Source organism: Nyctereutes procyonoides, unplaced genomic scaffold (genome assembly GCF_905146905.1).
Source record: "Nyctereutes procyonoides isolate TBG_1078 unplaced genomic scaffold, NYPRO_anot_genome, whole genome shotgun sequence".
Taxonomy (NCBI): Eukaryota; Metazoa; Chordata; class Mammalia; order Carnivora; family Canidae; genus Nyctereutes; species Nyctereutes procyonoides.
Window position 1 is genome coordinate 13,923,211 of NW_026575137.1, and position 21,492 is coordinate 13,944,702.

The 21,492-nt window shown below is 37.7% G+C and overlaps 1 protein-coding gene across 10 annotated transcripts in view; it reads left to right on the forward strand.

Moving 5' to 3' along the window:
• Positions 1 to 21,492, forward strand: part of VPS13B (vacuolar protein sorting 13 homolog B) — a 748,802-nt gene that overhangs the window by 28,015 nt on the left and 699,295 nt on the right. For 9 of the 10 annotated variants that reach the window (XM_055303543.1, XM_055303538.1, XM_055303542.1 and 6 more), the window contains exon 4: positions 19,613 to 19,733. The exons of the other annotated variant lie outside the window; for it this stretch is intronic. In XM_055303543.1, the coding sequence (XP_055159518.1) occupies positions 19,613 to 19,733 (121 nt within the window). The remainder of the gene's footprint in view (positions 1 to 19,612; positions 19,734 to 21,492) is intronic. 10 annotated transcript variants of the gene reach the window in all.

Sequence of the window (21,492 nt, forward strand, 5' to 3'; positions counted from 1 at the left end):
CTTTGTTCTTGCTTTAAAAAAAAAAAAAAAAAAAAAAAAAAAAATATATATATATATATATATATATACCTAGAATCTTTTATTGTGGCATGTATAAACTTAAAATTTATGCCATATGAAAACCGAACTTGACATAAACTAGATTTTTGGTTAAATAAAAAAAAAATTAAACTTACTGAGGAAGTTTTAATTACTGTTTACCATGTTGGATGTTTTAGAGGGGTCCTGTTTTATTTGTTTTATCCTTGGGAAGTTTTTCCCTTTTATCCTTGGGAAGTTTTTCCCTTTTGAGCTGAAAATGGTATTTTCATTCTCTCATACCTCTTCTATCTTAGGAAGAAAAGTCACATTTGGATTTAAACAAGTAATGAAGCTTTTATTTTTATGAAGGACTTTCTAAGAATGTTATGAATGAATGAAAATATGGGGTTGTAATAGAAGTGCCAGTACAACCTCAATTATAGTGTTCAGGGTTGTGGACACTATAATTTATATGTTTAAATGCTGCAGACAGAAAACAATGCTGGTTTGATACTTTGCAGCTTGCTGGTGGTTGGTTGCATGTTCTCTTTCCTTTTTTAGCCTTAAGGCATCTCAGTGTGTTGTCTGGCATTAACAATAATGAAGAACAAAGACTGCAGCTTCTTAGTTTTTACTTCTGTTTGGTTCAAAGGCTAGTCTGTAGGTTCCCTTTCAATGCATAAAATGCAGTGGTTCCCTGATTTTCCTTCTGATGATTAGATACTGCTAATTTTCTTTTTTACTTGAACTTGTTAATTATGTCATGATTTTTTTTTAAACTTGAGATATCTAGTACATAGAACGTACTAAGTCTGTATTTGAACTGAGTTTTCTATAGACAGAGTTGGGTTTTACTATTCTGACAGTCTGCTTATTAATTGGAGTGTTTTAGGTAGTGTATATTTTATGTGGATTTTAGTAAGGTTGGTCTTTTTTTTTTTTTTTTAGTAATTTTGGTTTTAAGTTGAATGTCTTTTTGTTTTCTGCTTGTCTCATCGAATTCTTTTCCTGCCTTTTTTGCATTTGCTGAGTATATTTGAGCAATCCATTTTATCTTTGTTACTGGTTTATTTGCTATCTCTCCATTTATTAGTCATTGCTTTGGGGTTAATAATATGCATGTTTAACTTATATCACCTACTTTCAAGTAATAATATACCACTTCATGGGTAATATAAATATTATTCTTTAGTATGCTTACAACGGTATGCTTCTCTTTATCCCCTGCCATAATTTGTGCTAATGTTGTTTTCTCTTCTATATATGTTATAAATTTGCATTATGTTGCATATTTGCAATATGTTAAAATTGCTTTGAACAGTTTTTGTTTTAAGAAATTAAAAAATAAGGAAAAAGTGTCTGTTCTATTTACCCATATACTTTGGCATTCTTGATTTCTTTATATCAAAGTTTTCATCTAGCAGCATTTTATACTTGATGAACTTCCTTGAATAATTTTTGTAGTCCATTTCATCTTGCCACAGATTCTTTCAGTTTTTGTTTGTTTGAGAAAGTCTTTGCTGCTTTCTTTGCTTAATAATTCTGATTGCTAGATATAACCATTGGGTTAACTCCTGTTTATCTGCTTATGCCTACAGCTTTTCTAATAGCAGCCCTATCATTTCTAATTTAAAGAGACAGCAAGAGTTGGAATGAGAGAAAAATGGTTAACTATAAGATGAAAGGATTTTGGTGAGAGTAATAGAAAGAGCTTAAAGTAATTCCTTTTTTGAACTCTTTCAAGACTTTAACAAACTCTGTCAAAAAATTTCATTTTTTAAAAAAGCTTATTTATTTATTTATTTATTTATTTATTTATTTATTTATTTATTCATAGAGACACACTGAGAGAGACAGAGAGAGAGAGAGAGAGAGAGAGAGAGAGAGAGAGAGAGAGAGAGAGAGAGGGAGAGAGGGAGGCAGAGGGAGAAGCAAGCACTATGTAGGGAGCCTGACGTGGGACTCCATCCAGGGTCTGTCTCTAGGATCACGCCCTAGGCTGCAGGCGGCGCTAAACCGCTGCGCCGTTGGGGCTGCCCAAAATTTTCACTTTTGATAAGCTGTTTGTCCTTAAGAACTTTAATTTCCTCATTTGTTAAATCACAGTATCTCATAGGATGTTTGTGATGATTATGAACAATGAATTAAAGCTTCTTGCATTGTTTTTATTCATAAGTGTTATACTGTAAAATAATATTCTAAGTATTATCTGTTTGCTTTAAAAAAATTCCTTTATAAATAATGTTCTGAAGTCAAGGACTCTTTCTTTTCTCACTTATGCAGGAGATGGCAGTTGATACCATTGTACAGAGTATCCTGAATGTGATCCTGTATCCTCTCCATTCTATTTTACTATCTTCAGGATCTTTTTTTATGTCTACACTGAATGGAATCTCTTCCTGTCTCAGTTTGCTTAACAACACTTACTCTTTAACGTACTATAATCTGGCTTCTTCCTTTACTACTCTGATAGAACTACTCTTTCAGACTTCAGTAATGATCTGTAAATATTACTATTAAGTTAACTTTGGTCTAATTTGAGATGATTATAAATACTGTAATATTCAGATTTGATATCTTTTTGGTGGAGAATTAAATTTACCCACGTTGTCCAAATATGGAGTAATTTTAAGGAGAGACTCTTGTTTGGTGTTGATGGTTATTTTGTGTATTTGCATGCACAGAGGTGCTGTTGATGATCAATATTCAGTTGTTGAGTTCTTCCTGAAGTTAAGGCTTATGCCTATTTAACAGTGCAATCTTCAGCTTTCCTGATAGGTTTTATTGTTTGCCTCAACTTGTCTAAATGCAGACATCCCTGCAAATTAGATCTTTCTGGATTTTTGTATCATATTTAGTAACACCATTATTGCCTCTGAATTGCTTTTGTTTTATAGGGAAAATAGGAAATATGATTGAGTATAAATAAAATTATTGTAATATCTTCAATGCAAACAGCAGTGTGATAGGGGAAAATATTATTTAGGATTTTCTGTATTTAAGTAGTTTATGTTAAAAGAAAATTTTCATATACCAGAGAAATGCCAATGAAAGATTGTATACACCTTTATGAAATAAATTATAATTATTTTTCTTTTTCAAATTAGAGTGTAGGCTGTGAAAAACAAGTTTATTAAAATATAAATTATAATTCTTTAATAGAAAATACATTGTTTTCTTATAACAGTTAAAGCATTTACATCCTAACTATTGTTTAAAGTATGAGTATATGGGACTCCTGGGTGGCTCAGCGGTTGAGTGTCTGCCTTTGGCTCAGGTGTGTTCCTGGAGTTCCAGGATCGAGTCCTACATCGGGTTCCCTGAATGGAGCCTGCTTCTCCTTCTGCCTGTGTCTGCCTCTCTTTCTGTGTCTGTCATGAATAAATAAATAAAATCTACAACCCCCCAAAGAAAACTGTATGAGTATAAATGGAAACTTAAGTATAGCATAGATGTTACGGGGTTTCAGATATAAAGTAAACAAGTGTTTCTTATTGAAACAGAAATATGGTAAACATAGCTGTGGATTTTTTCCTTTGTTCTCCACCCCCTCCCCCCCCCTTTTTTTGAAAGCAGCATATTACACCACTTCTTTAGGAGTGAAAGTCCCTTTCATACCTAAAGCAAAAAGAGTCATCATAATATAATAATAACATATTATATATATATATAATAAAACTTAAGATTTTGTGAGTTTTATACTTGGTAATGTTGTTATGGTACATAATTAAACACTTTTTAGCATTTCTGTCATTCCTTTAAAACCTTTAAATTTTTTTTTTAAGATTTTATTTATTTATTCATGAGAAATACACAGAGAGAGAGAGGCAGAGATACAGGCCGAGGGAGAAGCAGGCTCCATGCAGGGAGCCTGACTTGGGACTCGATCTCGGGTCTCCAGGATCATGCCCTGAGCGGAAGGCGGCGCTAAACCGCTTTAGTCACCCAGGCTGCCCTAAGACAGATGTTTTAAAGCTGGGGTCATTATACGGTGGTCCATTGTCCTACCACCTGTTTTGGTAAATAGAGGTTTTTTGAAACACAGCCCATCTTATTTGTTTACATATTGTCTATGGCTGTTTTCATGTTTCAATGGGTAATGGCAGAATTGAATAGTTGGAACAGACTATATAGATTGTAAACCTAAATTTTTATTGTCTGGACCTTTATAAAAGAAGTCTGCCTACCCTTGTTTTATAGTATGTGATCATCCAAATATTGACATTTAATTCCATTTAAAGCATAAATACTATATATTGCCTTTTCCAATTGATATGATAGGAATTTGCATGTTTGTGAGTACTCAAAATTTAGAGAGCCCGCAGACATTTATGCTGAGTTGACATTGTCAGTGTGAACAGTATAGTTGTTGTGTATATTTATATTTATGTAGAAATAGATAATTTGGAAAGGTAAAGCACTATTTAGTGTTAAATTGTCAGATACCTTGGTTAAGTAATACCCAAGTAATTTGAGCTCTTAAAGTATATTTTCTTTATTTGGAGACAGGAAGAAAACAAGTTAACACTGAATGGTTAGAAATTAAGTTATTAGAATATATGTGTGTGTGTGTGTGTGTGTGTGTGTGTGTGTGTTTTCATTGTAGTACGAGGCAGGAATATGGCTAACTGCTTTTTGTACTATTTGAATAGTCTTTCTTCCCCATTGATTTATAATACCAACTCTGTCCTATTCATAGGACATTTTGTTATTCATATCTACCTTGATATGTTTCTGGGCTCTCTTCTATTTATTTAAATTTAATATAGTCCTATAATCATACTGCTGAAGGGGGGGCCATGGCTAAAGGCGGGGCCATGTCTCTGCTTCTTCTCTGTGGAGTGTGTGTGTGTGTGTGTGTGTGTGTGTGTGTCTGTATATACATATAGATATTGTTTGTTCATATCCCTCTGTGAGGATTTTAATACATTTATTTTAAAACCTAAGTCTGTTCTAGAAGATTAATAATACTGTGACTGAATGTCATTGATTTCTTCAGCTGTCTTGGCATTAGATTGCTTTGTGATTTTTAGAATAGTGGTTGTAAGGTTGTTTTGAATAGGGTCACTATCAGTTTTACCACCTTTTCTCTCTCAAGCCCTTTTGCTCATCCCTTCTTATCTAGTAGAAGTTAACCTGTTTTGGCTGTCCTCTGGAGCCAAGTCTTATTTTGGCAGTTTTGGGCTCCTGGGTGTTGATATTGGGTGATACAGAGTTACTTGTATCAATTCTTATTTGTGTGGTTTGTTTTCTCTGACTCCCTTGCCATGCGGCTTCACGTTAAGTTCTAGGCAACAGTTGGCGGTAACTTTTTGGCCTCTTTTCAAGAATTGGTTGTTTTACTACATTATTGGTTTCTTTTCTTTCTTTTTTTTTTTAATTTTTATTGGTGTTCAATTTACCAACATACAGAATAACACCCAGTGCTCATCCCGTCAAGTGTCCCCCTCAGTGCCCATCACCCATTCACTCCCACCCCCCACCCTCCTCCCCTTCCACCACCCCTAGTTCGTTTCCCAGAGTTAGGAGTCTTTATGTTCTGTCTCCCTTTCTGATATTTCCCACACATTTCTTCTCCCTTCCCTTATATTCCCTTTCACTATTATTTATATTCCCCAAATGAATGAGACCATATAATGTTTGTCCTTCTCCGATTGACTTACTTCACTCAGCATAATACCCTCCAGTTCCATCCACGTTGAAGCAAATGGTGGGTATTTGTTGTTTCTAATGGCTGAGTAATATTCCATTGTATACATAGACCACATCTTCTTTATCCATTCATCTTTCGATGGACACCGAGGCTCCTTCCACAGTTTGGCTATTGTGGACATGGCTGCTATAAACATCGGGGTGCAGGTGTCCCGGCGTTTCATTGCATCTGAATCTTTGGGGTAAATCCCTAACAGTGCAATTGCTGGGTCGTAGGGCAGGTCTATTTTTAACTCTTTGAGGAACCTCCACACAGTTTTCCAGAGTGGCTGCACCAGTTCACATTCCCACCAACAGTGTAAGAGGGTTCCCTTTTCTCCGCATCCTCTCCAACATTTGTGGTTTCCTGCCTTGTTAATTTTCCCCATTCTCACTGGTGTGAGGTGGTATCTCATTGTGGTTTTGATTTGTATTTCCCTGATGGCAAGTGATGTGGAGCATTTTCTCATGTGCATGTTGGCCATGTCTATGTCTTCCTCTGTGAGATTTCTCTTCATGTCTTTTGCCCATTTCATGATTGGATTGTTTGTTTCTTTGCTGTTGAGTTTAATAAGTTCTTTATAGATTTTGGAAACTAGCCCTTTATCTGATAGGTCATTTGCAAATATCTTCTCCCATTCTGTAGGTTGTCTTTTAGTTTTGTTGACTGTATCCTTTGCTGTGCAAAAGCTTCTTATCTTGATGAAGTCCCAATAGTTCATTTTTGCTTTTGTTTCTTTTGCCTTCGTGGATGTATCTTGCAAGAAGTTACTGTGGCCAAGTTCAAAAAGGGTGTTGCCTGTGTTCTTCTCTAGGATTTTGATGAAATCTTGTCTCACATTTAGATCTTTCATCCATTTTGAGTTTATCTTTGTGTATGGTGCAAGAGAGTGGTCTAGTTTCATTCTTCTGCATGTGGATGTCCACTTTTCCCAGCACCATCTATTGAGGAGACTGTCTTTCTTCCAGTGGATAGTCTTTCCTCCTTTATCGAATATTAGTTGACCATAAAGTTCAGGGTCCACTTCTGGGTTCTCTATTCTGTTCCATTGATCTATGTGTCTGTTTTTGTGCCAGTACCTCACTGTCTTGATGACCACAGCTTTGTAGTACAACCTGAAATCTGGCATTGTGATGCCCCCAGCTATGGTTTTCTTTTTTAAAATTCCCCTGGCTATTCGGGGTCTTTTCTGATTCCACACAAATCTTAAAATAATTTGTTCTAACTCTCTGAAGAAAGTCCATGGTATTTTGATAGGGATTGCATTAAACGTGTAAATTGCCCTGGGTAACATTGACATTTTCACAATATTAATTCTGCCAATCCATGAGCATGGAATATTTTTCCATCTCTTTGTGTCTTCCTCAGTTTCTTTCAGAAGTGTTCTATAGTTTTTAGGGTATAGATCCTTTACCTCTTTGGTTAGGTTTATTCCTAGGTATCTTATGCTTTTGGGTGCAATTGTAAATGGGATTGACTCCTTGATTTCTCTTTCTTCAGTCTCATTGTTAGTGTATAGAAATGCCATTGATTTCTGGGCATTGATTTTGTATCCTGCCACGCTACCAAATTGCTGTATGAGTTCTAGCAATCTTGGGGTGGAGGCTTTTGAGTTTTCTAGGTAGAGTATCATGTCATCGGTGAAGAGGGAGAGTTTGACTTCTTCTTTGCCAATTTGAATGCCTTTAATGTCTTTATGTTGTCTGATTGCTGAGGCTAGGACTTCCAGTACTATGTTGAATAGCAGTGGTGAGAGTGGACATCCCTGTCTTGTTCCTGATCTTAGGGGAAAGGCTCCCAGTGCTTCCCCATTGAGAATGATGTTTGCTGTGGGCTTTTCATAGATAGCTTTTAAGATGTCGAGGAAAGTTCCCACTATCCCTACACTCTGAAGAGTTTTGATCAGGAATGGATGCTATATTTTGTCAAATGCTTTCTCTGCATCTAATGAGAGGATCATATGGTTCTTGGTTTTTCTCTTGCTGATATGATGAATCACATTGATTGTTTTACGAGTGTTGAACCAGCCTTGTGTCCCGGGGATAAATCCTACTTGATCATGGTGAATAATTTTCTTAATGTACTGTTGGATCCTATTGGCTAGTATCTTGTTGAGAATTTTTGCATCCATGTTCATCAGGGATATTGGTTTGTAATTCTCCTTTTTGGTGGGGTCTTTGTCTGGTTTTGGAATTAAGGTGATGCTGGCCTCATAGAATGAATTTGGAAGTACTCCATCTCTTTCTATCTTTCCCAACAGCTTTAGTAGAATAGGTATGATTTCTTCTTTAAACGTTTGATTAAATTACCCTGGGAAGCCATCTGGCCCTGGACTCTTGTGTCTTGGGAGGTTTTTGATGACTGCTTCAATTTCCTCCCTGGTTATTGGCCTGTTCAGGTTTTCTATTTCTTCCTGTTCCAGTTTTGGTAGTTTGTGGCTTTCCAGGAATGCGTCCATTTCTTCTAGATTGCCTAATTTATTGGCGTAGAGCTGTTCATAATATGTTTTTAAAATCGTTTGTATTTCCTTGGTGTTGGTAGTGATCTCTCCTTTCTCATTCATGATTTTATTAATTTGAGTCTTCTCTCTCTTCTTTTTAATAAGGTTGGCTAATGGTTTATCTATCTCATTAATTCTTTCAAAGAACCAACTCCTGGTTCTGTTGATCTGTTCCACAGTTCTTCTGGTCTCGATTTCGTTGAGTTCTGCTCGAATTTTAATTAACTCTCTTCTTCTGTTGGGTGTAGGATCTATCTGCTGTTTTTTTCCCTAGCTCCTTTATGTGTAAGGTTAGCTTTTGTATTTGAGTTCTTTCCAGTTTTTGAATGGATGCTTGTATTGCGATGTATTTCCCCCTCAGGACTGCTTTTGCTGCATCCCAAAGATTTTGAACGGTTGTATCTTCATTCTCATTAGTTTCCATGAATCTTTTTAATTCTTCCTTAATTTCCTGGTTGACCCTTTCATCTTTTAGCAGGATGGTCCTTAACCTCCACGTGTTTGATGTCCTTCCAAACTTCTTGTTGTGATTTAGTTCTAATTTCAAGGCATTATGGTCTGAGAATATGCAGGGGACGATCCCAATCTTTTGGTATCGGTTCAGACCCGATTTGTGACCCAGTATGTGGTCTATTCTGGAGAAAGTTCCATGTGCACTTGAGAAGAATGTGTATTCAGTTGAGTTTGGATGTAAAGTTCTGTAGATATCTGTGAAATCTAGTCCAGTGTATCATTTAAAGCTCTCGTTTCTTTGGAGATGTTGTGCTTAGAAGACCCTTCGAGGGTAGAAAGAGCTAGATTGAAGTCACCAAGTATAAGTGTATTATTATCTAAGTATTTCTTCACTTTGGTTAATAATTCCTTTAAGTATTTGTCAGCTCCCACATTCGGGGCATATATATTGAGGATTGTTACGTCCTCTTGTTGGATAGATCCTTTAAGTATGAGATAGTGTCCCTCTTCATCTCTCACTATAGTCTTCGAGGTAAATTTTAGTTTATCTGATATAAGGATGGCTACTCCTGCTTTCTTTTGAGAACCATTTGAATGGTAAATGGTTCTCCAACCTTTTATTTTCAGGATGTAGGTGTCCTTCTGTCTAAAATGAGTCTCTTGTAGACAGCAAATAGATGGGTCCTGCTTTTTTATCCAGTCTGAAACCCTGCGCCTTTTGATGGGGTCATTAAGCCCGTTCACGTTCAGAGTTACTATTGACAGATATGAGTTTAGTGTCATCATGGTATCTATTCAGTCCTTGTTTTTGTGGATTGTTCCACTGAACTTCTTCTTAAAGGGGAATTTTAAGAGTCCCCCTTAAAATTTCTTGCAGAGCTGGTTTGGAGGTCACATATTCTTTCAGTTCCTGTCTTGGAAGCTCTTTATCTCTCCTTCCATTTTGAATGAGAGCCTTGCTGGATAAAGTATTCTTGGTTGCATGTTCTTCTCATTTAGGACCCTGAATATATCCTGCCAGCCCTTTCTGGCCTGCCAGGTCTCTGTGGAGAGGTCTGCTGTTACCCTAATATTCCTCCCCATAAATGTCAAGGATTTCTTGTCTCTTGCTGCTTTAAGGATCTTCTCTTTATCTTTGGAATTTGCAAGCTTCACTATTAAATGTCGAGGTGTTGAACGGTTTTTATTGATTTTAGGGGGGGATCTCTCTATTTCCTGGATCTGAATGCCTGTTTCCCTTCCCAGATTGGGAAAGTTTTCAGCTAGGATTTGTTCAAATACATATTCTGGCCGTCTGTCCCTTTTGGCGCCCTTGGGAACCCCAATTAAACGTAGGTTTTTCTTCCTTAGGCTGTCATTTATTTCCCTTAATCTGTCTTCATGGTCTTTTAATTGTCTCTTTTTTCCTCAGTTTCCCTCTTTGCCATCAACTTGTCTTCTATGTCACTCACTCATTCTTCCACCTCGTTAACCCTCGTCGTTAGGACTTCTAGTTTGGATTGCATCTCATTCAATTGATTTTTAATTTCTGCCTGATTGGATCTAAATTCTGCAGTCCTGAAGTCTCGTGAATCCTTTATGCTTTTTTCTAGAGCCACCAGTAGCTGTAGAATAGTGTTTCTGAATTGGCTTTCTGACATTGAATTGTAATCCAGATTTTGTAACTCTGTGGGAGAGAGGATTGTTTCTGATTCTTTCTTTTGAGGTGAGGTTTTCCTTCTAGTCATTTTGCTCAGTGCAGAGTGGCCAAAAACAAGTTTTATTGGGAAAAGGAGAAAAAGAGAGAGAAGGAAAGAAAAGAGAAAAAGAAAAAAGAAAAAGAAAAAAAAGGGAAAAAAGAGAAGAAAAAGAGAAAGAAAAAGAAAGGTGAAAAAAAAAAGGCGGGGTGGGGAAAGCAATCAGAAATCAAAAAGAAAAAAAAGAAAAAAAAAAGACGGGGAGTATCTTCTGATTCTGTAGACTTTAAGTCCCTTGACTTCCCCTGGAACTGGTCCGTCCAGCTGGTCTTCTGGGGGAGGGGCCTGCTGTGCTGATTTTCAGGTGTTAGCACTTGGGGGAGCTGCTCTGCCCGGTGCCTGGTGCAGGGCTCAGTGGGGGTTGTTTACCCCGTGAGGCCCCAGGAGGAACAGCCACAGTGGTTACAGCAGCTCTGGAAACCTGGATTCAGCCCCCCCAGGAACTCCGGAGCTCTCCGTCTGCAGGGCCTGGAGGCTCCGGGGCGGGGCCGCTGATCTGCTCAGCTCGAGGCAGGAGCGTCCTTGCTGTCCTGGGCCCTCCCGGCCTCTGCCTGTCCCAGGGGGAGGCTGGGTCCTGGGCTGTGTCCCCGGCGCCCTGTGCTCCGGGGCCTGTGCTGTTGGATTCGCGCTCCTGGCGGCGCAGCCCCCTCCGCGGAGCCGCCGCCCGAGCCCCTCGGAGCTGCTCCCAGAGCCGCGCAGCCTCCTCCGCACGGAGCCTCTTCCTCTGCCCGAGCCGCCGCCGCCGCCGCCGAGCTGCTCCCGGAGCCGCGCAGCCCCCTCCGCGGAGCCGCCGCCCGAGCCCCTCCGAGCTGCTCCGGCCCCGCCGTGCGCGCTGCAGCCCTTAGGGAGCTCGGCGCACTCTCCGGGGCGCAGGTGTCTGTTAGTGTCCCAGGGAGCCCGAGGGCATCCCCGCCCTCCTGGGTCCTGCTCTAACTCCCTGCGAGCCCCTTTCCGCCCGGGAAGGTTGGTGCAGCTCCTGCTCCTCCGGGACGGGGCTCTCCTGTCCTGGGGACACTCGCCCCGGCCTCAGCCCGGCTCCTCGCGGGGCCCCTCCCCCTCGGAGGCCTTTTGTTCCTTTATTTCTTTTTCCCCGTCTTCCTACCTTGATGGAAGCGCGAACTCTTCTCACTGTAGCATTCCAGCTGGTCTCTCTTTAAATCTCAGGCCGAATTCGTAGATTTTCAGGATGATTTGAAGGGTATCTAGGTAATTTGGTGGGGACAGGTGACTTGGGGACCCTACTCTTCTGCCATCTTCCCCTCCTCCACATTATTGGTTTCAAGTGTTAAGCCTGGTAATGGTCTCTTGCCATACTTGGACAATTTTGAGTCCTCTTTTTTCCTCACCTGGCTCAGTCCACTCTTATACCTTGAGCATAACTGGATCTCTTTTTCAGTCTGACTCACTGCTTTGAACCTGGCTAAATTTTTTTCTTTAACTTTATTGTTAGCATCCCTCAGCCCTAAATGTTTCCACTTATCCAGTCTGCCATATTTTTAGGAGCGTTAATCCTTATCTTTTTTTATTTTTTTTATTTTTATTTTTATTTTTTTTCTTATCTTTTTTTAAATTGCAAATCTAGTAGCTTTAAATACTGTTTCTATTTGGGATGAGCCCTACATCTTTATTTCCAATTGCTGTTTTGATCTTGACATGTACATATTCAATTCCCTTGTGGACCATACAACACCCTTGGTGTTGATGTGCATTCACCAGAAATACCACATATTCCAAAATGAGCATACTATTTTTTTTTAAAATTTTTTTAATTTTTATTTATTTATGATAGAGAGAAAGAGAGAGAGGCAGAGACATAGGCAGAGGGAGAAGCAGGCTCCATGCACCAGGAGCCCGACGTGGGATTCGATCCCGGGTCTCCACATCGCCCCCTGGGCCAAAGGCAGGCGCCAAACCGCTGCGCCACCCAGGGATCCCGAGCATACTATTTATTATAAAATTAGATTTATCAAATCAGGTGGTTACTTCCTGTGTAGTCAGGAGCTTAGAGAGCAGTGTCATCCTGTATAATTCATGGTGAAGCATCACTATGCCCTGAAATTTCCAAAGCTCATTTCCAAAGCATCATTTTGCAAAGTTAGAGTAGTTATAAAAGTTCATGTTTCACTTTTTTGACTGAGAAGATGGTAGTTTTGTTGACTAAATTAGGATGTAAAGGACAGAGGATTTTTTTTATTTTTGGAAATGGGGGTAAGGGAAAGGGAACAGCCATTTACAGAGGTTTTTTTTTTTTTATATGTGTTAACTTTTGAGCATTTAAAAACATTCTCATTGCTATTTCTCACATCATCTAATTTCTGGCTTTTTATAATCTGTAAATTGTTGGTGTCTCTGCTTTTGCTTTGTCACATAATCAGAAGGTTCTTCTTCCTGAATGATGTACTTCATTTTGTTAATCTTCCACTCCTAAGTTTTGCTGACTCACCAGAATGTAAAATCGAGCTTAAATTTCTATAAGGAAGATATCATGGTGGAGATAATTTACTTTAGCTTTTTTATAGCTTTATGTTTTTTTGTTCTCTCCCTAAATTCGACTACTTATTCTTTTCAATAAGACACGTGCTTTCTTCCTTCCTACCTTTTTTGGTTCAGTCATTTCCTTTTTTTGTCCTGTAGGGCACAGTCTTTTTTAACCTCCTGTCCTTTGGGCATTTTTCTGACTAAAGCTCACTGTGATCCATCCCTCCTCCAAATATATGATCCTCAGTACACTGGCATTATTTGGTCTTTTCTCATAGGGAGGAAGTAGAGCAACTCTAGTTAGGATTATGTGATTTAATACCAGTGGGATTTTGAACAATTTAATCTCTTTATGCCTTAGTATCCTCATCTTTAAATGGAGATACTTTTGCATGGGGAACAGTGTCTAATTCATAGGGTTGGTAAGAGGATTAAGAGAGATAAATATAATGTTATTAGCAGTAGGTGACACATTAGAAGTGCCATAAATTAAAAAAAAAATTCTGTTTGTCTCTTTTCCTCCCCATCTGCCTTCTTTCTCTTTCTCCCTGCTTTTTGGTCTTTTTCAAGTTCAGGAAAGGGCTTATAGGAAGGGCTTTTCAGCAGACACATCTGGGTGTTTATCCCATCTTAGTCACTTCCTGTCTTTTTTGACCTTTGTACCTCTTAACCTCTCATTCCCTCATCCTTAAAATACTTCAGGCCTGGTCTGGTGTGTATAAGTATTCAGTAAAGGTCATTATTGTTTATTTTGTGACATACATGATTGCTGACTAACTTATATTGCTCTTAAGCTTTTTATACATATAAAGATTGTTCCTCAAGTAGGTAAGTAAAATACCCGCCAGATAAGGGTATCATCTGTTTTTGTTACTTCCTTTGTCTCTAAGTGTCAACACCTGCATACACATTGATCAGGTCTTTCTTGCTGAAAGAAGTTATGCCTAAGAAAACTATAGTTTTATTAATCTACTCAAGCACGCAATCCCCTGTCAGCCTTTGTGAATTCTGGTAAAAATTAAATAGTAAAATGTCTTTTGCCAGAATGCTTCTTTATATGCTTTTGTTCTTTTCTCTATTAATTTTTGCCTCTTTCACCTTCCAAATATGAGTGGGTCTAACAAATTCAATCCAGCTCCTGAAAAGAGAGGAGGAGAGGTTGGCAATATGATACACGCTTAGTGATACAATGGAAGGAGATGTCCTAGGCAAGAATATAGGGCAGATTTTCCTGAATGTATTGCAGTCAACCACAGTTTTCTGGCTGGGTAGTATCTGGGTCAGGTGGCTGTGTATGTGTGAAAAGAAGGCAGGAGAAAGATGTTACTCTGGGATAAATGGCTTTGGTCCTGTTACTTGAGTAGCATGGATCTCAAAGATAGAAGACAGGTCCCACCACACAGTGTGTTTACAGTTAGAAGTGATGTCTTTCATTATTAAAATGTGGCCTAATGAATGTTCAGCTTCAGCCTATCATATTAGCTATTTCTCCTTTTGGGAGGATCAAGCAAAGGAATGTACGGGGGCATAACTCTCTTCTTCTTGCCCTTGGGAGAGAAGATGGAAGCAGTCTCTTGTGTGGGCTGAAGTTGATGTGTGAAGAGATTGTGCCTACATACCTTCTTAAATGTGCTAGGTAATCTTTTTTTAATGATTAAGTTGACTAATATTGCTGTCAGAGTAGAGGTGAACAGAGATTCCCATTTTTACCATGGAAGCTAGTGAATGTGTTTTTCCTGGCTCTTTCTTGTGTTCTCCAGTATACCTCAGCTTTGGTGACTATTTGGCCGACTCTCTGAAGTTCAGGGTTACTCTGAGAGATTTTTTTTTTCTTAAAGATTTTATTTAGTCATGAGTGACACAGAGAGTGAGGCAGAGACATAAGCAGAGGGAGAAGCAGGCTCCCTGCAGGGAGTTAAATGTGGGACTCTATTCCAGGACCCTGGGATCACACTCTGAGCCAAAAGCAGATGCTCAATCATTGAGCCACCCAGGCGTCCTCTCTGAGAGATTCTTTATTGCATTTGACAATTGCCAGTATATTTGCTACTGGAGAGGATAAAGATGCTTGTCCCTACGAGTTCTGTAATAGTTCATTTGCAAGGCCCTCATTCTATTTCAGTAGTTTTTGGTGACCATAGCTTGCAGATAAGCTAGTCCTTTTCTGCTTATCTGTATGCCACAAGGCTGAAGGGCATAAAGCACATCACTTTTTTTTTTAAGATTTTATTTATTTATTCATGAGAGACAGAGAGAGAGACAGAGAGAGAGAGAGAGAGAGGCAGAGACACAGGCAGAGGGAGAAGCAGGCTCCATGCCGGGAGCTCGATGTGGAACTTGATCCCGGGACCCCAGGATCGCGCCCTGGGCCAAAGGCAGGTGCCAAACCGCTGAGCCACCCAGGGATCCCCTCACTTCTTAATTCTACTTTTTAACTTTTTTCCTTCAGTTTTTTTGATCTTTAGCCTCTTTGTCTATTTTTAAATAAGGAATTAGAATGATTCAGCCACCTGTTTTAAGTCATGTCCTCAATCTTATTCATATCATTGTGAATCTGGGAGTTGACGGGTTTCAAGTTTTAATTGACTCCCCCTGATGAGGGTTGAGGTGAAAAGTATGCAACCTGATCCTATGATCTGTCAGTATGTAAGTAATGGGATCTATTTACATACAGTGTTCACCACATTTTCTGTTAGGAACTTTTGTAAGGAAATGACATTCTTGCTTGTTTCATGAGGAGCAAAGGGCAGTATTTTCAGAAATAGCTATGTGGTCCCCAAGAGAAAACATTCTTTTGCCATGAAATATACTTACCAGACATTTTGTGAAAAATTGCAGCCTAAATAAGAAAGATGTAACTGTAATGTGTTTGGGGTTAAAAATTATCTCAAAACATTTTAGCTAGTTATTTTTGAGAACAGGGTTTCTTTTAGTAGAAATTAGAGACTTTCGATGAAGCAAAATGTGTCCAAAGTGATGCATACTGGTTAGAAGCAGATGGTGAACTCAAAATGATGGAAGGAATTCCAGCTTTATTTATTTATTTATTTATTTATTTATTTATTTATTTATTTATTTATTTATTTATTTATTTTTAAATTTTTATTTATTTATGATAGTCACAGAGAGAGAGAGAGAGAGAGGCAGGGACACAGGCAGAGGGAGAAGCAGGCTCCATGCACCGGGAGCCCGATGTGGCATTCGATCCCGGGTCTCCAGGATCGCGCCCCGGGCCAAAGGCAGGCGCCAATCCGCTGCACCACCCAGGGATCCCTAGGAATTCCAGTTTTAATGGTAAATATTATAATTCTTGTTTTGCTTTATTTTTATTTAATGGGATAGGATTTGAATGGAAGGTGACTTATAATTGATACAATTAAAATGTAATTGAAATGAAAACAAGTTCAGGTTATCAAAAGGATTACTTTCTAATTATATATACAACTTTATTTATTTCCTAACCATAATTAAGAAGTATTTGTATTTGGGGGATCCCTGGGTGGCTCAGTGGTTTAGCGCCTGCCTTCGGGGCAGGGAGTGATCCTAGAGTCCTGGGATCGAGTCGAGTCCCACCTCAGGCTCCCTGCATGGAGCCTGCTTCTCTCTCTGCCTCTCTCTCTCATGAATAAATAAAATCTTTAAAAAAAAAAGTATTTGTATTTGTATATTTGGTAATGTTTGTTTTATAATATAAATTCCTGTGAGTACCATGATTAATGGTCATTTTTAAAGCTCACTCAGATTTCATGTTTATTATAAATTTGGTCAATCAAATTACTTAGTTTTTTGAATAATAATGGGTAGTTCATAGGGAAGCTTTATGCAGTTTTTTTTTAACTCCTTGAAATCTTATATTTAGTCTATGCACTTTACCCCTTTTTTTTGCTGCTAATAACTTTTAAAAAATAAAAATAACTTGTTCTTTCTTTTGCTTAAAAATGTTTATCATCTCATATGTGCCAGATTTATTGGACTGCAGTAGTTTTAGTGCATTTTGGCTGGAATGTTTATTATGACATCACTGTAATCTATATACAGTATGTGATTTCAGATGGTTTCAGTGTTAAATATTTTTATAATTACGCTAGTTTTGGCAGTTCACTTGGAACTTTTCCACATTTCTTTAATGAATATGTTTTACTTCTGGGCTTTTGAGACAACCATATGTTTCAAAAATTAATAGTGTGCTTTTAATGTTAACGCTGTGCAGAAGTGTATGACTACAAACATTTTTAAGGATGTAAGCTGAACTAAAAGTGATTACAGTAAGTTTTTATTCACAGTAGTGGTCTTTTAGTATTTAGAGATGATAACACTCCCCCCAAAAAACAGAAGATGTCATTATAAAGATTGAATAGTGAAGTTGTTTTGTGGAATGAAACATAGTGAAGTTTGTTTTGCATTAATTTAAAATGAACATAAGTTCATGTGAAAGTTTTTTCTTTATGATAACAAAACTTTTACTTTCTGCTTGTATTGAAGTTTCAAACAATTTTTTTCTTTATTACTATATCCCTAGCGTTGAAGCCATGTTATTTTGTAAAAGATTTATCTTCTTTAATTGTTTTATTCTCTTGGTGTGGTATTGAATAAGAATTTTTGTGGTCTAAAGGTCTTACTGTTCTTATTCTAGTATCCTATTGGTAAATTTAATGGTTTTTCTTTTTTCTTTTATTTTTTTTTGGTTTTCCTTTTTTTATCTTTAAATTTTCTCTTCAAATATGTAAAATAGAAAAACCTATTTCCTTACCCTTCTTGTGTTTTAAAATAGTTTTATTAGTGATTAATGAATTGAAGAGGCACGGTACACCATTGGCTATCTTTTGTATTGATACCTTTTTTTTTTAAAGAGTGGTAGAAGGGGTGAAGAGAGAGGGGAAAGAGAATTTTAAGCAGGCTCCACCCCCAGCATGGAGCCTAACGTGGTGCTCCAATCTCACAATCCTGAGATCATGACCTGAGCCGAAATCAAGGGTCAGACATTTAACTGACTGAGCCACCCAGGTGCCCCTATATCTCGACCTTTGAATTCTCCTCTTATGTACCTTTCCTTTAGGCAAAATGTGCTCTTTTATTCCAAAAATAGGAATAAGAAGATGCCAGATGAAGGATGATTGGGTGGCTCAGCAGTTGAGCATCTGCCTTTGGCTCAGGACGTGATCCTGCGGTCCCTGGATCGAGTCCCACATTGGACTCCCTGCAGGGAGTCTGCTTCTCCCTCTGCCTATGTCTCTGCCTCTCTGTGTCTCTCATGATTAAATAAATAAAACCTTAAAAAAAAAAAAAAGAAGATGCCAGATGCTTTTACTTTATTACTAAGCCCTATCTATTTTCTCCCTGTATTGCCGGTCTTCTTGAAATAGCAATCTATGTTTATTGTTTCCACTTTTGATTTCTCATTCACTCTTTAAACTATTCATTTACTGCTCTCCTGTGTCTCTACTAGAAGTATGAAATCTCTTTTCTTATACGTTATTGGCATCCTAATTACCAAATCCCGAAACATGGCAACTAGAATGAACATCTTTATAGTTCTTAATGTTACGTTATTTTTATTGAACTGATTCATGTCTTTAGCTTCTGGTATGGTTCTCTCTTCTTAAACATTGTATACTTTGGCTTTATTTGACTAATCATTATTTCTGTACATGCTACATGCATATATACTGTTTTGCTTTTGCTTATGGTTTCCCTCTATTTAGCCTCCAATCTTAACCTAAAACATTCCTATACTCACTTTTATGAGCCTGACCTCTCTAGTTCTTCCAAATAGAAGTTCTCTCTTTTTGTTCCTAACATAAAAACCAAAAAAACCTAGTTATATGTTATATGGATTCTGAAATCCTTGAGGACAGGTATTAAACCTGACTTATCTTTGTATGTCCAACAATTAGCATATAAGAGCATTATATAAACTTACAGTTGAATAAAGGCAGGAAAAGAGTACTGTCTGCATTTATAAATAAGGGAATACATTTCAAAAACGTGTTTTGTTGAAGTTTTTGTTCTCCATATTAAAACCCAATGAAAACTTGTATCTAATGTGGATAATAATTCAGTAAACATAATTAGACTGCAAAGGAGTCTAAGGATGATTGAGATTAATCATTAAAGTGACTAAGAAGACATCTTGGATTCAAATTTAATTTAATACACAAAATACTGAAGGCCTTAACAGATAAACAGCAAGGGAGAAATTAAGACCCTTTCCATTTATTTTGTATTCAGATGGAAAGTCCTTAAACACTTCTGTTAAATAGTCTTCTTTTGCAAAAGCCATATATAAGAATTTTTTTTAAAGATTTATTTATTCACAAGACACACACACACACACACACACACACACAGAGGCAGAGACACAGGCAGAGGGAGAAGCAGGCTCCATGCAGGGAGTCTGATGTGGGACTTGATCCAGGGTCTCCAGGAGCAGGCTCTGGACTGAAGGGGGCACTAAACTGCTGAGCCACCTGGGCTGCCCAAGAATTCTTTGGTGTTATCAAGTGGTTTGTTTAGATCCCAATTCAAGAAATGAAGAATTTGTGGTGTACAGTAATTGTTATTTTTAAAAGCTGTTTGAGAATGCAAATCATAAGAATTGTTTGTTTATATAGATTTTTAGAGCTAAAAAATAAGCTGATCAAATTTAGTAACCATAAGCTGTGTATATTCAACCAGAAAAACTTTTCCTAACTCTTGAATGGTGGTTGATACTTTTCTTTAAAATAAAAATAGGATGACCATGAAAGCTGTGGTTCTCATTCTACGAACCGTAGTACTACTGAGAACACGAAACCATCAGTAAAACCCCGAAGAATTCAGCAGGCTGCTCCCACAGATCCTGATTTACCACCAGGTAACTTCTAATGAACTTGATAAAACTAAAATTTCACTTGTTATTAATTGTTGTAGCCTGTTGTAGAATGTACACTTTCAGTATTTAGTGTCATAAAATACTTAGACTATATTTGTGTGTACATTTGCTTCATGAAATAAGAACAGATCAAGCCCAGAGCCCTCAAAAATATCTTTCATTCAAATTTTGATGCTCTTCAGCAGGATTTTAACTTACATTTCTTTCTTACATCCTGTCCAAGCAAAGACATGCCTCTGCTTTGTTACTCATAGTCTCTTTGTTCCCTTGCTTCTTGATAAACAGGAAAGTCATTAGATTGTTCTGAGTTTCAGTAAACTGTAGAGTTCACCAACAGGATCATGAATTTTATAACCATCTCTTTCATTTCCTGAAGTTTTTATTTACTTGGAACAGTAGTGGCTTACAAATAAATAACAGTTCCTTAGTAACTATTTAATGAAGAAGAATAACATGATCATGACATGTCAGCTCTGTGGCCATAGTGCATTGCTGCCATTTTACAGTTAGGAATTGTTTTTATCAGTCACTTCTCTTTTGATTTTATTCATCAGTCATTTCTTTTTCTCAGAGATATAGTTGACATTGCTATATATTTGTTTTCTGTGCCAAAAGTTTGTAGGTTTTCTGTTGGTTTTAACCTAGTTAATTTTTGACAGCCTTCTGGCACCATCTACTAAGAGACTAGAGTTAGATACAGCATTTCATAGCCCTCCTCCCTCAAATATGTTCTAAGTTACGTTATAGTTGAACATTTTAAACTACTGTTATAGTAATATTAATGCTGATGCTTTATATTCTTCTGAACTTTACTTAACAAGTTTTGGTAATCTCCCTGGCTTTAATTAGATTAATTGCTATAGCTTTAAATAGATTAATTGCTATAGCTGGAGAAGGTGGCAGAGGAAGATATTTTACTTCTGAATGTTTCTAATTCTTAGAGTGGTGTGGGGCAGCCCCGGTGGTGCAGCGGTTTAGCGCCACCTGCAGCCCAGGGCATGATCCTGGAGACCCTGGATCGAGTTCCACGTCAGGCTCCCTGCATGGAGCCTGCTTCTCCCTCTGCCTATGTCTCTGCCTCTGTCTCTGTCTCTCTCTTTCTGTCTGTCTGTCTGTCTATATGAATAAATAAATCTTAAAAAAAAATTCTTAGAGTGGTGTGATTGTTCCAGAACTTTCTAAATTTTTTCTTGCTAATTAACTTCTTGGGAAAAATCCTTGGTGAATTAAAGTATAAATTAAACTGTAGCTTGTTCTTATTTATTAAATGGGTAACCCTTTTACCTCCCCAAATTTCTGACTACATATCCCTTCAAAACTTCCTATATCAGCTCATTGTATCAAATCCTCTCCATTAATAAATTCTGGCGAGAATAATCATTTTTAAGTTTAACTGTTGAGTCTTGTAACACTTCTTTTTCTTTTAAGAACTTGTTTAAGATAAACTAAAAGCTTTTTTCAGTTGTTGATTTCACAGATAAAAATCTGTAGGCTAACCTGCATGTACTCAAAACAGGTCCCAGACTTTTAAAAATTCTTTAGAGCCTTTAATAGAATTTACACTGGTACTCAGAATAGAGAAAATTGGTCTATTTTTTGGGAGCATTAAAAATAAACATAAAAACATAAACATAACTGAAATAATCCTATTTTTAGAGGCATGAAATAGAACTGTATTCTTAACTCCTTGAGGGGTAGCATTTTGATTAACATGTGCTTTGCTGCCTTGCCTAATAGGAGG